The 15,083-nt window shown below is 39.8% G+C and overlaps 1 protein-coding gene across 1 annotated transcript in view; it reads right to left on the bottom strand.

Moving 5' to 3' along the window:
• LOC126393537 (collagen alpha-3(VI) chain-like) overlaps nucleotides 1-15,083 on the bottom strand; it is a 44,996-nt gene that overhangs the window by 10,372 nt on the left and 19,541 nt on the right. Inside the window, exons 7-34 of the mRNA XM_050049731.1 lie at nucleotides 14,572-15,077; nucleotides 14,136-14,470; nucleotides 11,066-11,144; nucleotides 10,758-10,903; nucleotides 10,574-10,666; nucleotides 10,411-10,464; nucleotides 8,983-9,054; nucleotides 8,834-8,860; nucleotides 8,683-8,727; nucleotides 8,456-8,509; nucleotides 8,295-8,357; nucleotides 7,942-8,007; nucleotides 7,764-7,817; nucleotides 7,632-7,667; nucleotides 7,469-7,531; nucleotides 7,151-7,213; nucleotides 6,851-6,913; nucleotides 6,455-6,517; nucleotides 5,895-5,945; nucleotides 4,707-4,742; nucleotides 4,506-4,568; nucleotides 4,136-4,198; nucleotides 2,913-2,945; nucleotides 2,764-2,800; nucleotides 2,642-2,653; nucleotides 2,044-2,537; nucleotides 1,805-1,907; nucleotides 31-732 (exon numbers count right to left, since the gene is read on the bottom strand). Of these exons, the coding sequence (XP_049905688.1) occupies nucleotides 31-732; nucleotides 1,805-1,907; nucleotides 2,044-2,537; nucleotides 2,642-2,653; nucleotides 2,764-2,800; nucleotides 2,913-2,945; nucleotides 4,136-4,198; nucleotides 4,506-4,568; nucleotides 4,707-4,742; nucleotides 5,895-5,945; nucleotides 6,455-6,517; nucleotides 6,851-6,913; nucleotides 7,151-7,213; nucleotides 7,469-7,531; nucleotides 7,632-7,667; nucleotides 7,764-7,817; nucleotides 7,942-8,007; nucleotides 8,295-8,357; nucleotides 8,456-8,509; nucleotides 8,683-8,727; nucleotides 8,834-8,860; nucleotides 8,983-9,054; nucleotides 10,411-10,464; nucleotides 10,574-10,666; nucleotides 10,758-10,903; nucleotides 11,066-11,144; nucleotides 14,136-14,470; nucleotides 14,572-15,077 (3,476 nt within the window). The remainder of the gene's footprint in view (nucleotides 1-30; nucleotides 733-1,804; nucleotides 1,908-2,043; nucleotides 2,538-2,641; nucleotides 2,654-2,763; nucleotides 2,801-2,912; nucleotides 2,946-4,135; nucleotides 4,199-4,505; nucleotides 4,569-4,706; nucleotides 4,743-5,894; nucleotides 5,946-6,454; nucleotides 6,518-6,850; nucleotides 6,914-7,150; nucleotides 7,214-7,468; nucleotides 7,532-7,631; nucleotides 7,668-7,763; nucleotides 7,818-7,941; nucleotides 8,008-8,294; nucleotides 8,358-8,455; nucleotides 8,510-8,682; nucleotides 8,728-8,833; nucleotides 8,861-8,982; nucleotides 9,055-10,410; nucleotides 10,465-10,573; nucleotides 10,667-10,757; nucleotides 10,904-11,065; nucleotides 11,145-14,135; nucleotides 14,471-14,571; nucleotides 15,078-15,083) is intronic.

Below are 15,083 nucleotides of genomic sequence, written 5' to 3'. Positions count from 1 at the left end.
TTGACTGACAGCTATCTAACTTGAACTTACTGCTGATATACTTTGGTAGCAGAGTGCCAAAGGTCTGGATGTGTTTGTCGTAAAAGTGTGAGATGCTGTCCAACCGCTTAAAGAAGACATCTGATGGTTCACTGGCCATGCGAGACAAGACGCGAGCGTCTCCAGCACTCAGCTTCTCACCCACACCCAGGATGACCAGGAAGTAGCCTCTGCACTTGACCTCAGTGGCAATACGCACCAGCTGTGCCTCTTCTTCTTCCACACTTCCTGTCACAAAGAGCATCAGTACTTTCCTGTTACGCTGGAGAGGAGCTTTCTCGAACACCTGCTCCACTGTCGATTCAATAGCCGCCGCCAGTGCACGGCCGCCCTCTAACTGCGGTGTCTTCTCCAGCAGAAATTTGACAATATCCTGAGCTGAGTTATGCTCAGTCAAGCCAATATCCACATGGATGGGGGAGCCAGTTTTGTTGTGAATGAACTGGTAAGGTGCTTGCTGGATCACAGACACTCTGGCCTGGTGAACGGATGATGTGGGATGTGAAGAAACCTGTAGCTGATCCACTATGTGCGCGATGTAACGTTTAATCTCAGTAAAGACGGTTGGGTAGGTAGACTCAGAGCTGTCCATGACGAAAGCCATGTCGATGTCAACATCTGTGGTGGAGGACCTCCTATCTCGGCTGGATGGTGGAGGCTTGTAGTCACACATTTGGTCTGGAGAGCAGATGTCTACAAAAAGAAAACGTAATATACTATCATTGCTACATCGAAGCATTGTGTTTCTAATCAACAGGAAATGTATTGGGATTTTTGCTTAAATCTGAGTCACACATGGTTAAAATATTCTATGATTTGGGCTAATCTTTCTTATTTTTTCAGAAACAAGAATTACGGCCTCACAGTTGTATGCCTCTGTGGACTAGTCAAGTTTCTCTTACAGTTTATATCCATGTCTGTGAAAACATGGATGCTTCACACACATCTTTCCCTGGTAACACAGAAGATCTTTACAATCAGCACAGTTTCAAGGTGGACACCCCAGGTTAGTGTCACTAATTTAGTATCGGACCAAATATCTCCCCCTCTGTTCCTGAGATATAACATTGATTAATGGCAGAAAAGTGTTTTATGCAGAATGTTATGATGTCACAGTGAAGCTGACCTTTGACCTTTTGGATATAAAAAGTCACCAAATCATTATTATATCCTATTAGACGTTTGTGTGAAGTTTGTCATAATTACCATACAAATTCTTGAGTTATGGCCAAAAACATGTTTTGTATCTATTTGGTTCATTGTTGAGTCCAGGTGAACTTTTTTGTCAAATTTGTAAAGTAAATAAATCCTCAAGATGTTCTTGAGATGTTGTATTCACAAGAATGAGACAGCCAAGGTCACAGTGACCTTGACCTTTGACCACCAAAATCTGATCAGTTCATTGTTGTTTGCACCAGATTTGAATAAATTCCCTCAAGGCACTCTTGAGGTACGGACGGACAGACGGACAGATGGACAATCAGAAAACACAATGCCTCCAGCTACAGCTATTGTCTGTAGCAGAAATCTGGCATTGCATTTGGTTTATTCCTCTTTTTTTCCTACAGAATTTTCTTAACAAAAGCATAGCAATTTCTACAGAAAATAAAGCTATTGTGTTAAAATAAGATCAAGACAAACTTAAAAAAACGTTGAAAGTGAAAATGTGAAAAAATAAAAAATAATTATAATAATAATAATAATAATAATAAAAACAATAGGCCATAACTGTGATGCCATTAATACACAAACACAGAGCTCTTACCTAGGCAGACATGGCAGTGCATCACCTTTTGGATTACTGAATCGTACTGTGCACTTGCAGGGTTGGGAAGGGATATCACCTGAGCTAGTGCGGTGTTGTTGACCTGGTGTACAAAAAAACAATATTTAAAACTATTGAAAATACAATGTTCACTTTATTCTTTGGAGACAGATACGTGAATATGCCTAACAATAGTATGTACTGCAAAGTTTCCCTTTGAGATCTCAGCTTTGTTTTACCTGCAGTGCGCTGCTTAGTGCTTTGTCATCACCTCTGACCAAGAATAGAGTTGCGATTCCAGCATCATGGAGGCGAAGAGCTGCATTAGTAATTTCTTGTGTCTGACTGACAGCTCCACCAACAAAGAAGATGGCCACCTTTCTCATGAGGAAGCCACTGCGCACTCTCTTGAAGGTGTTCTGGGCCACAAAGCTCATGGCCGTCTCCAGGCTGCGCTTCTTGGTGTTCTGTGGGATCTGCAGGCCCTCGATGCGCTGCACCAGGGCACGTTTCTTCAATGCATCAGCAAAGCGGACGTCAGTCAACACGTCTTCATGGTACAGGGCTACAGCAACACGAGCTCCTCTCGGACAGTTACTTTCAGAGATGGTGATGTCTTTGACTAGGCGCAAGACTGTGTCACGCATATTGTTGAAGACTGGGCGGCCAATGCCTTGAGTAACATCCAGGACAAAGGCCAGCTCAGTGGGGTAGAGTGGGCACTCCTGCTGACCTAATGTTGCACACGCAGAGAATTTTATCCTTGTATAGTAGTGCATACAGTATATAAACACTCAAACAGTTATTATCAAATGAGCACTATTTTATGGTACTTACCATAACAGCAAGCTGGTAGAAAAACAGGACAAAAAAATGTGGTGAGAGATTTTTGGAGCACATGACACATGACTATCATTGTCATGGAATTATATTATTGGTTCTTATGCAATTATACTCACGACAGTTATCCCTGATCTTCTTAACCAGCTCACATTGCTGAGGAATAAGAGAAATTTGGAGAAAAATAATTATGATCACAGGCACCAGAAATGAGTTTTGCTTTGTTCATTCAATACATTTTTAAACAGTCTGATTAATGAGCACATACCACAACCCCTGGTCCTCTCGGTCCTTTCTCACCCTATGGGAACAAAAACAGTTGTGTTAACTGCTAGACATGGCCAACGATAAAAAAACACTTTATTTTGGCATTGCTTATATACAGTGTTGGGTAGTAACATGTTATAGCAGTAATATTACTTTTTCCAGTAACAAGTAGTGTAAGGAAGAACTCATAACATTTCAGTAATAATATAACAATTACCCCAAAAACATATCATTTGTTACAACCTTACTTGTCCACCCCCTAATGATTTGAAATCCAACAATCAACCACATCGATGGATTCATTTTCATTAATATTGCGCATCCACATCACCATGCAGCAAGCTAGCATGGAAGATGGAAATGCTTATATTCAGCAGCTAGACATATTGCCATTACTTTGATTTTATTGCTGCAGGTATGGGTACTAAGATTCTTTTCACTGCGAAAACCACAACCTTAAACCTCCTGAAACACCTACTACAACCGACAGCACAACAACATAAAGCTCTAGGAAATACACCCCACCAAAGGTGAGTCCACCTCGGCCGTGGAGGTTGGCTGTAGCCCAACACTTTCTAAACAACCAAAACTGTTTTTTAATCGTGGGACAGCTGCAGGCTACAAAGAACTATTGAAGCTTATGGCTGGATGTGTGGTGGATGGAATGTTGCCTATCTACACAGTTGACTTTTCATACCTGTCACAGGTATCAAAGAGGGTAAAAAAAAAAACCCCATCAAGCTAGCCTTAGTTGTGCTTAATGGAGATAAACCTGGCATTCACACAGAGGTGCACATGCAAAATCTAAATTTTGAGGAGAAATGACCCAATTTCCAATTTTGTAGGGTGTAATGCAAAAGTCATATAACAAAGAGTGTAATAAATTACTGTTGACACAGAGAAATAAGTACAGTACTTATGTTACTTTTCAAAAGTGTAATGAGTAATGAGTAATTAATCACATTTTTTGAGGCAAATTAGACAAAACATTGTCCATATTTTTGTTAAATCGTGTTAAGGACTTAACAATTTTACATTTTGCAGTGTATACTACGTATCATACGTTTTACTGATGAGAGAAGACAAGACATGATCATTAACTGACCACTCAAGATAGTTTATATTGTTAATCACAGCTACACATATTCTGCTCCAGTGGCTCCATGACATTTATACTGACTTTACACAGCTTTTTAGCAATGGGTATAATTTCATGTTGCTTACATATGGCCCAGGATATCCAACCTCTCCCTTTTGTCCAGGTGGACCAATCTCCCCAGAGACACCCTGGAAAGAATTAAGAGAAAAAGATTTAATTTTTGGACCTATTCGATTGTCAATAAAAAGCTTGACTTACAATATTCACTCTATTCATTCAAGTGTCAACATTAACGTCCATGCTCGTGCAACTCCCTCACTGCTACAATTCCATAATTCATATTGGAAATAAACTTAAAAACTAGTCCTCTAACTCATCAAGCCGAACACATATCCAGTGATCTTTGGTGTTTGTAGTGATACCATATAGTATGTTGCATCAAGAATATATGCTCATAATAGCCTAATCTACTGTAAGATGGGTGTGAAAACGTACCCTCTGTCCACGATTTCCTCTACGTCCAGGTCCGCCCTTGGTGCCAGGGTCACCGGCCGCTCCCTTAAATGATGGAAGTAAAGAGAATGAATGTAAATGACCAACGTTAAAAGGAAGGCCAACTGGCCACAATGTGCAACGCAACACTATCACATGCAAAGTTTATTGAAGTTACACCTCAAGAGTCAATGTTTTCATTACCTTTGGTCCTGGAAATCCTGGGAAGCCCTCATCACCCTGTAGATGAAAATGATAACATACTTTAAGTATTATTTGTATGATAATTGTCTCATTGAATGAGTGTATAATTCTATTTGTCCTGAGATTTTTAAGAGTGGTTCACTGATAATTGTTTTAATGGGCTTAAGCCACTCTTTATAGCGCTATTCATCATCACAGATGGGATGTGCTGTGTGTGTGTTTGGGCAGTAGACTAACTTGTTACATGGCTTTGTTGAATACTTGATTCTGATTTGGTTATTTCTTTTCTGAAGAGCGGGCCATTGGTATGAATGATAGACTGCTGCTCTGGACCAAGCTGCAACCTCAGGGGTTGAAAAATTAAGCCAACGAGGAAGGGCAGTTCCTTGAATGGCCACGAGTCCGGTTTTAAAAGCAAGTCAATCCCAATTGAACCTTTTATTACAATGCCCAACTTCACAGCAGAAATAAGTTTTACAGTCTGGTACAAAAAACGCTTTTGGTCTCTACAGATGATTTCCGTGTTCATGAATTTTTATTTTTATTTATTTTTTTATATCCCCGTTTACATTAGAAGTTACAAATAATTTGGTCAGATTGCCCCTCCCTCCTCCACAGCTCCACCCCCTCCAAATTTTGTGACTTCTAGCTCCAAAAAGATGGTGACAGCCAAAAACTTTAACTCAAGGCTTCAAAACAGGAGTCCACAAACCAATGGGTGATGTCATGGTAGCTACCTCCACATTTTATACAGTTTATGCTGGATGCAGCTCTGATTATAGATGCTTAGCAGAGTCAATAAAATAATTTTTAAATCAATATTATTTGTCAAATTATTGATTGCTCGAGTAAGTAGCTGTGTAATAAGCAGGAAAATGTACAGTGAGTGGGTCATTGTTGCAAAATGAACCTGTTCCGGATGAGTCAAGACCACTCTGCTGCACAATAGGGTTCTGCATCACCTTTATTGGGATTCATTTTGCAATAATGACCTGCTCGCTATACATTATCCCTTGCATAGTAGTTAGACTGACAGTTCTATAACCACTTCTTTTCATACTTCTTTTAATTTCCGTTCATAATTTTAACATTCTCTTAGTTTAATTGCTAAAATATCAGTGCGTACTGAAGGCTAAAAATGTTAACTTTACCTGTGCTGTTTACTACTAGGGGTCAAAATTCACTTGCCTTTCTTCCTTTAGGCCCTGTGACGCCAAATCCATCTCTACCATCGTCACCCTATAAAAGAAATAAGAGTAAGGGTGTAAAGTGCTTGGTAGTAAAAAGGAAACAAGGGAAACACCCCCTGTCCCAATATAACTGTTGTTACATGATACTAAGCAATGTTATGGTCCTCATTCAAGACAGAACATGTGGAATAAGATCCTTCTCAGCAAAAACACCAATTCCTTCATTAAAACATACTGCATACCTCACATCTTCAGATATAAAACACACAGCAATATAAGTCTTGCTCTAAACCACACATGGCAGTGCTGCAAAGAATATAGCCTCTTCAACTTGCAGCCTGAAGCAAAATTTCTCCTGCCAAGGCATCCTCTTTCACCGGACAGTTATTGAGAAGATTTTCTAATAACCATCTACTGTAAGTATACACATTAGGTTTCACAAACAACATGACAAACCATGCAGCTCTGTTATCTAGGAGAGCAGAAAGTTTCTATCTTGCTTATTTTCACCAGTATTACATTACAGTCCATGCAAGGAAGATAAGGTTTCATTCTTACAGGCTCTCCACGGGGACCAAGAGGGCCAACAACACCCTTAGGTCCTGGCTCTCCCGGCTCTCCCTACAAAGGCACAGAGATAGACAGATACAGAGAATGAGACAGAGACATACAGTACGCAATAGTTAGAGATTTAAAGAATGCGAAGGCTTCAAATTAAGAGTCAAATATTTCTTTAAGCCGTCTATAGATTTAATTAGGTTACTATGCCTTTTCTGCAGTAGATCTCAAGCTGAGCCTTGATGTTTTCTTATAGTGCTTTCATGTTTGCTCAAATAGACTACACATGTGTGTCCAGTAATGTGAGAGAGCTAGGCTTAGGCCAGCATGTTTATAAATGAAACAAGCCTGTTATGGAAGAATCTAAGCCATGCCGAATTACGTTCCACTCAATACCTTGCGACCAAGAGCTCCTCTCCTTCCCTTAGCTCCTGCGGGACCTGGTTTACCTCCAGGACCCTAGAAAACAAAACATTTAGCCATCAGAGGACAAGAACAAAGGAAAGCAGACTTTTTCAAAATATTGCGCACATGATTTCCAGTCAGTTTAACAATTTTTGTTGTGGTAATGTGGTGTAGACATAGGTTATAAGTGAGATTTTAATGCCTGGTCTGTGCTATCTGCATTTTATCATTTAAAACTGATGCTGGATATGATCCATTAATATCTATGATAGCCCTAACAGATTCACTCACCCTGGGTCCTGGGTTTCCAGCTTCTCCGCCGGTTCCAGGTGCACCTGGTGGTCCAGGTGGACCCTTAAAAAACACAAAGCAGACATCGACAATGCATCAGTTTCTTACATATTAGAGCTGGACTTCCAACCCACAAGTGAAGAATGAATACACATTTCTAGATATATAAATATTCCAGTCAAAACAATATTCACATTGCTAATGCAGCCAAGAAAAGCATGAACAGTGATGACAATATCCACTATAATACATGTTTTGGCAAGTGTAGTCATAGATTGAATAATGTGCTAAATACCATGAAAAGAATGACAAACTTACTCTAGATCCTCCAATACCAGGCTCTCCCTGAACACCATCAGCTCCTGGCTTTCCGGGAACTCCCTTGAATGACATGCGAGCAGCAAATGTCACAAACACTGCACCTACAAGAGTTACTGTCTAAGTATCAAATTATGTATGTTATCACCAAAAAGCGACTTACGGCCGCACCAGGTGGGCCTCTTCTGCCATCAGCTCCCTAATGAAGTGGGGGTAGAAATAAGTCTTGATTAACAGCAAACAGTGGCAAATCACTATTTAGTAAAGATAATGAAGACATAGTAAAATTATTTACCCGTCTTCCGACTTCACCAGGGCCTCCCTTCTTTCCATCCTCACCAGGCTCTCCCTGTCATTTCAGAGCAGATGTCCCAGTAAAATAAACACATACAAACACGACCAACCATATAATATTAATAATACATGAGCAGGATTTTTTCAATAGCAATACAATGTATATAGGAGGATGTTACCGCTGGTCCAGCATCCCCAGGGTCTCCCTTAGGTCCTGGGCTGTTGTTATCTTGTCCACTTGTACCCTGTTAAACAGAAATCACTTGTTCATTTTTATCTACATTCAAATGCTGACGAAGAATGTATGTATACAAACTGCGTGGGAGGGCAATGGCAGGCTGAGAGGGATGTTGACAATCATATGCTGAACGATCAAACACCACCATTTTTTTTTTTAAACACTGGCCAAAATTGAATGCTAATACAGTATACATTAGAACAGTGGCCATAAACGAATGGATGGATGTCGTTTCAGTCCAAGCTGGTCTAGGAATTCGTACATGGTAATATAAACAATTTCCATAATACTCACAGGGTCTCCTCTGATTCCCATTTCTCCTCTGTCTCCTGCTTGTCCTTTGATACCTTTGGGACCCTAAAAGCAAACAAGCATTTCTCAGCTCTAACTGTTTGAGATTTTTAATGAAAAATGGACAGAAAAAAGCTGAGCTAAAATTGTATTCAGTCACTAACTCTCATGCCAGGGTTTCCTCTTTCTCCTGGGGGTCCAGCCACTCCACTTTTGCCCTGAAAACATATAGCAAATGCAAATTAAAGCCCACAATCATTCATAAACCAAAGCACATTAACATGTTTTTGCCACATGAACACATCTTGCCACCAGCCTAAGACAGGAAGCAATTGTACATAATTCTGCATGATATATAATAATAATAATAATAATAATAATATACACTTACCTCTTCTCCATTGATGCCATCAAGCCCAATTTCTCCAAATTCACCCTGCAACACAGCAACAGTTGGTTAAGTAATCAGTGTATCAACCTTTTTTTTCTAATAATGAAGACTTGGTGATTTTTTTTAATGAATTAAATAGAAAGATACTCACTTTTTCACCTGAGTAGCCACGGCCGCCCTGAACAAAAAAAGCCAGTGATACATAATTTTATTGAAGAAATAGATAAAATGATATTTACTTGAATTCAAAGTGCCAGATACATTTAATTTGAATGTTACAGTTAATATCAAAGCCTTTACCTTGAGACCTCTTGGTCCAGGACATCCCTGGAAACCCTGAGTTCCATTCACACCAGGGGGACCTCTCTCTCCCTGTCAGTACACAATGAAGACAATAAATATTATGAGAAAAACAGAATACAATATAAAAGAATACAAAGTATTGACGGAAAAATGACAGTTGTCTCTGAACTCCTTAAGAATAAAAAAGATTTAACAACAGTTATGGATCAGGACAGTTTACAGCAGGTGTCTGAACCATCCCTGAATACTAGAAATTATGTTTGTATATTACTAAACTGTATTAATAATGGAGTGGCCCAGGAATGAGTCCTAAAACCCAGAAATTAGTTAGTATCTTAGCAGTTCCGGCTCCCTCGTCTTAAAGTCAACAGGTTTTTTTTTTTTATGGATTTTTGATTAGATGTCTGAAATAAGGTCTGTAGTTAAAATAAGCTTAAGAGATTTTCACAGTTTGTTCTATGACATAAAATACATCAGTAAATACCCCACTCGTGAATTGTGCAGCTTTTATGTGTCTTTAAAAAAGGTGGTTGCTAACAAGTGGCTAAATGAGACTACAAACTGTCATCACGCTGAAAACGGCTTTACAGTCTCACTGTGGTGACAGTGGTGTGGTTTGTTTATAGCCTAACATTAGCTTCTCACTTCTTGAGATTGCATTTAGTCTTCAGAAATCATCAAAATTATATTCATTTGTGAAGATAATATTTCTGAAAAAATGTGTAAGTATTATAAATGTTTAATAATCCAAAAATCAAATGGAAAAATCCCACAGGCTTTTTGATGAGGGAACCAGGGCGATGCTAACTTCCGCATCATTCTACAGAAAACATCACCCCTGCAGCACTCTATTACATTGTGGTGAGAATGTAATCACTGCCTGGATAATGTTCAAAGACAATGTTTTTTTAAGTTAATGAAACACTACAGTTTTGTACTGTTCTGGATTCACAGAGAGGGGGATGGTGGACATATGGCAGGACTGTGACGCCAGAATCTCTGGTTCACATCCAGACTCCTGTCTGATGATAGGTTTTTGCTTCAAAGGCACTTTGGTTATGGTTAGGAATAGACTGTGATTTGGGTTAAATGTTAACAAAAAAGGTAATAATAAAAATATAATGACTTAGTCACAACAACTGGATAATATATTGCACAATTGCCTATATTGGTGTAGAACAAATAAATAAATTGTCAGTGAACATTTTGCTAATACGTTCAGCAGCAACATTTTTGCGACCTGCCAGGCACGTTAATTCACAACATTTCCTCATAGTGCTGATACAAAACATAATTTGCTCGCCTTTACATTTCCCTCACAAAAATATCTGCTGTTTTTAATTTGTTGTATAATTTCTAGGATACAAGGCTTTCGTGGAAACATTGTCAGAGTGTTACATATGTAAGCAAGCTATTCAAACTTACAGGTCCACCCTCATCTCCAGGATGTCCTTGGCTTCCTGCTGCTCCTGGACTGCCCTGGAAGACAAAACAACAAAGTATTAGCCTCTGATAAACAATTATTTTCTGGTTAAATTAAAGACGGTCTAAAAAATGATCTTTTCTTATTTCTGTGAACATTGCATACCTTAGCACCTGGAAGACCAACTGCTCCTCGGTCTCCTCTGGTGCCAGTACATTTGCATGGCACTCCACAACACTCTCTCTCTGCGATATTGTCCTATACAGCAAAAAAAAAAAAAATAATTAAATACTTCAAAGAGAAAAATAGAAAGCTCATAAAAGTCCTCTGACTTCTGATTAGTACTCACCAGTTCTTCCATTAGCTCATAGTCCAAGTCCATGATATTGAGGCGTAACGGTCTGGTGTACCTGAAGCCGCGACCAAATTCCAGCTGCAAAGCCTCCTCAAATTTGGGCACCCGCTCCAGCCCGACTAGGATGAAACTGTTCACTCCTGTTTTGCACATACAAGAATTTTTGAAGCTCTAATTACCTAAATATCGAAATCTTATCTTCTTATCTTCCTATCATATCTAAATATGATATTGCTATAATTTCACAGAAGTTTAAGGACAGATAGTCATGAAGGGCCGTTTGTACGGTATCATCTCTTTACCTGACCCCCGAAGCTCCTCAACTCGCCTTTTCATTTCAGGGAATGGGGCGTCAATACCATCAGTCAGATGAATGACAACCTTCAGAGGAAAAACAATTCAGTTTAACACTTCCTTACATTTTCCATTAAATTTGAGTATGACTTAAACGGTCATATACCTCGGATGGTATGAAGGTATGAAAAATTAGATACTGCCAAAGCCTACTGTATGCTTGAGTCTGGCAAGTTTAAATGTGAGTTTTTGGATATTGGAAATGTTTTATATGTAGGCTGCAATAGATTGCTTTTTTACTGTATTTAATTCAAAGTGACAGCCGCTGGATGAAAACATCATTGGTAAATTGTTTCATATTTACAACGGAGTATTAGGGCCACATTGAAGAAGAAAAAATTTGGAGATTTCAAGAATTAAGTTGTAATATTACGAGGAAAAAACTCGTAATATTGCGAGAATACAGTCGTAACTGAGAAAAAGTCATAATATTATGAGGATAAAGTCTTAATATTATGAGAATAAAGTCGTAATTTAATGAGAAAAAAGTCATAATATTACAAGAATAAAGTCGTAGCTTTTATGGAAATAAGCAACAACAAACAGAATGGGTTAGAGGATGAACCTGCTTGTGGCAGCTGCTCTTTGTCTCAGGTGTGTTGCCTCGACACACACATTTGGAGGCAGGGCCGGAGTGGGACTCATTTTCAGCCCTGGAGTTTCATGCCTCAGACCGGCCCACTTTAGATCCCGACCTATTATAACCTTACATGTTAAGTCTACAATAGCGCACTGTTCTCTAAAGCCTTGTAATTCAGTGTATTTTTCTAAAATATTTCCAGTTCAGTGCAAGTAAGGGTTGCTTCACAATGTAGATTTATTTCAACATGAGTGCACATCTCCAACATTATTCTTAACAACACAACATCTTTTTCAGCAATATCAGAATCTATATTATGTTCAAATAAGTAGTGCACACTCTGGACTTGTGGGCTCATGGCTGGTGCTTGGTGCTGCATCTTGCTTCTGAGGGGCTACAAGACAGAGTTTTTTAAACTCTGAAATTGTATCCACCCATCTAAACACAAAATCAGGGAGAAAGACATCAGTCTTTAGTTAAGCAAAGCGTCTAAAGACTGACTTGTGAGTATAGGCACTGGGTATCACGTATGCTGCTACCGCTATCCCTGGGCCGCCTTCACTGGCGCCCTCTGAGTTGGAGACACCGGCTCTGCGCGGCTGTGCGAGCTGCGCTCAGATTATGCGTGTATCTCCGGCGATGAATTTTGGAGTCGTTTACCGACACGCCTCTTCATTAACAAAGTGTACGGATGAAGGTGAAGTCTCTGCAGCAGCTGAGGTGGAGACAACGGCTCCACGGAGCTCAGCAGCTGCGTCTGACGCATACATCTCCAACCACCACCGTTCAAGTCAATTAATTATCAAGTCAATGAATTGTGTGGCGTTGTAACATAGTATAACATAACATTCTATAATGTAAATGATAGTATGATGCGACGCCACATAACTGGGAAACTTTGTCTTGTAGTCCCTCAGAAGCAAGATCCAGCACCAAGCACCAGCCATGAGCCCACAGGTCCACAGTGGGCAGAATATAGATTCTGATATTGTTGAAAAGGATGATGTGTTGTAAAGAATAATGTTGGAGATGTGCACTCATGTTGAAATAAATCTACATTGTGAAGCAACCCTTACTTGCACTGAATTGGAAATATTTTAGAAAAATACACTGAATTACAAGGCTTTAGAGAACAGTGCGCTATTGTAGACTTAACATGTAAGGTTATAATAGGTCGGGATCTAAAGTGGGCCGGTCTGAGGCATGAAACTCCAGGGCTGAAAATGAGTCCCACTCCGGCCCTGCCTCCAAATGTGTGTGTCGAGGCAACACATCTGAGACAAAGATTAGCTGCCACAAGCAGGTTCATCCTCTAACCCATTCTGTTTGTTGTTGCTTATTTCCGTAATATTATGACTTTTTTCTCATTAAATTACGACTTTATTCTCATAATATTACGACTTAATTCTCGTAATATTAGGAGTTTTTTCTCGTAATATTGCTGCTGTTTATGTTATAGACTGCTTTGTCTTGTTGGTTATTTAAGTTATTATATTAATGGCGGCAGAACACATGCTGCTTTCACACTACTTTGTTGTCATGTGTGGATTAATTGGGTAATGTTTGGCATGGCTGTGTGGCTGTAACTTATGGGCATCCAACATCACTGAATGTAAAACTGTGTACTTATTTGCCTCATATCCCTGGTTGCCTGCACCACTAGTTAAAGGGGAACACCACCTAAACTAAAAATTCCAATATATTATTTCCATGGCCAAGGAAAGTTCATTCAATGTTTGTGTATGTGAGCTACTCTCTCTCTCAAAGCCAGAAACCAGAGATGTGAGTCTCAAACTTGTGATGGCATAGGTTAGATAATGCTTCACAGGCAATGGATGGGAACCTGATTTTGTGGATCTACAGAATGTTTGTTTCCTTTGTTATTCTTAAATGAGCCTCATGCTATGTAGTGTAGTGTTCTCAGTTTTGAAACAGAAAATGTACCCATATACTCAGAACATTCCCCTGGGTGCTTTCAGTGTCATCTAGAATATCTTTCACCTTATTGTCTATGGAGCATCTCTAGACTTTATACTCTATGACATCACAAATTTGAGTTTTAACACTTTAGTTTTGGGATTTGAGAGAGAGTTGTTCATTTTTAGTAATATTTTTGAACTATCTTAGACCATAGGAATAACATGTGCGAAGTTCCCCTGTAAGTCTCTCTTACTGTTTTGTCCTTTATTTCTGAGGAACTGGAATGAAGGATAAAGAATTACCATTAACAAGCAACAGCCAATAGGACTTGCCTCGACAGAAGCAACGGTTAGCACTTGCTAAAAACAACAGGGGCTACTACCTGTTTCGTACACTGCCCTTTGCAGTGTTTGCACTGATTAAGACAGAGTCAAAGTCTGAGATTAGACATACCATGTACATTCCCTGTGTTATTTTGGCTCAGGACATCTCTAGTTAAAACTTTTTCAGTAACCAACCTTGACAACGTCATCTTGTCTGGTTTTGAACCTATTGGTGTAAGCTGCAATGGTCTTGCCATTGAGGACAAAGGGGCCACGACTCCGTAGGGCTCTGAAGGCCTCAAAGAGCTCATCAGCATTGTCTGTGAAGTCCAGCTGGACAGGCTCAGAGGCAGAGTCCATAGCCAGCATGCCCACTTGCACAGAAGGAATCTGCCCAGATGAGCAACTGATAGCTGCCATTTTGGAAATCCTCTGCAAAATGGCCCCCATCTTGCTCTGGAGGTTGGTCTGAGCACTGAAGATGTTCTGGGCAGAAACGTCAAAGCCCACCAACACCTCTATGTTGCAGGCTGTAAAACATTTTTTTGTGAACCACAGAAAACATATGAAACATGAAACAGCTTACCAATAAAGTTCATTAGCTAGAAAAAAAAATGACTATGTCTCTTACGTTTAGATGTTTCTGGCACACCAGTACACAGCTTCCCTTTCACTTCATCATCCAAAGTCTCCAGGATTTGCTCAGTAAGATCCTCAAGTTTCTCAAAGTTCCTTTGTCGAGCCACAGTTGTGGACTCGCTTGCTAAGTCTTCTAACTCATTCTGAACATTACCCACTCCTACAGCAAAGATTCTTGCACCTTTTTGCTTCAGACCAAGGGCTGCTGTTTTTCCATCATCAGCTGAGCGTCCTCCAGTGAAAAGCATTAGGATCTGAGGAGTGCCCTCATCAATCCTGCTGCCTTTTTCTTTGGTAAAGTGAACATCTTGAATGTGGCGAATGGCTGCACCCGTGTTGAGTGTACGTCCACCTTTGTACTCTGCTCGGTTGATGGCATCTACGATGTCTTTCCTGTTTTTGTATGTGTTGAGGTAGAAGACGTCATTCACATCTGCTGCATAATGTGCCAGGCCGATCCTTAGGTTGTCTTTATCGGTGAAGAACAGATCAAGTAAGCTCGTG

The sequence above is a fragment of the Epinephelus moara genome, chromosome 7 (assembly GCF_006386435.1).
Source record: "Epinephelus moara isolate mb chromosome 7, YSFRI_EMoa_1.0, whole genome shotgun sequence".
Taxonomy (NCBI): Eukaryota; Metazoa; Chordata; class Actinopteri; order Perciformes; family Serranidae; genus Epinephelus; species Epinephelus moara.
The sequence above is the reverse complement of the archived record's forward strand: the minus strand, read 5'-3'. Positions and strand labels throughout refer to the sequence as shown.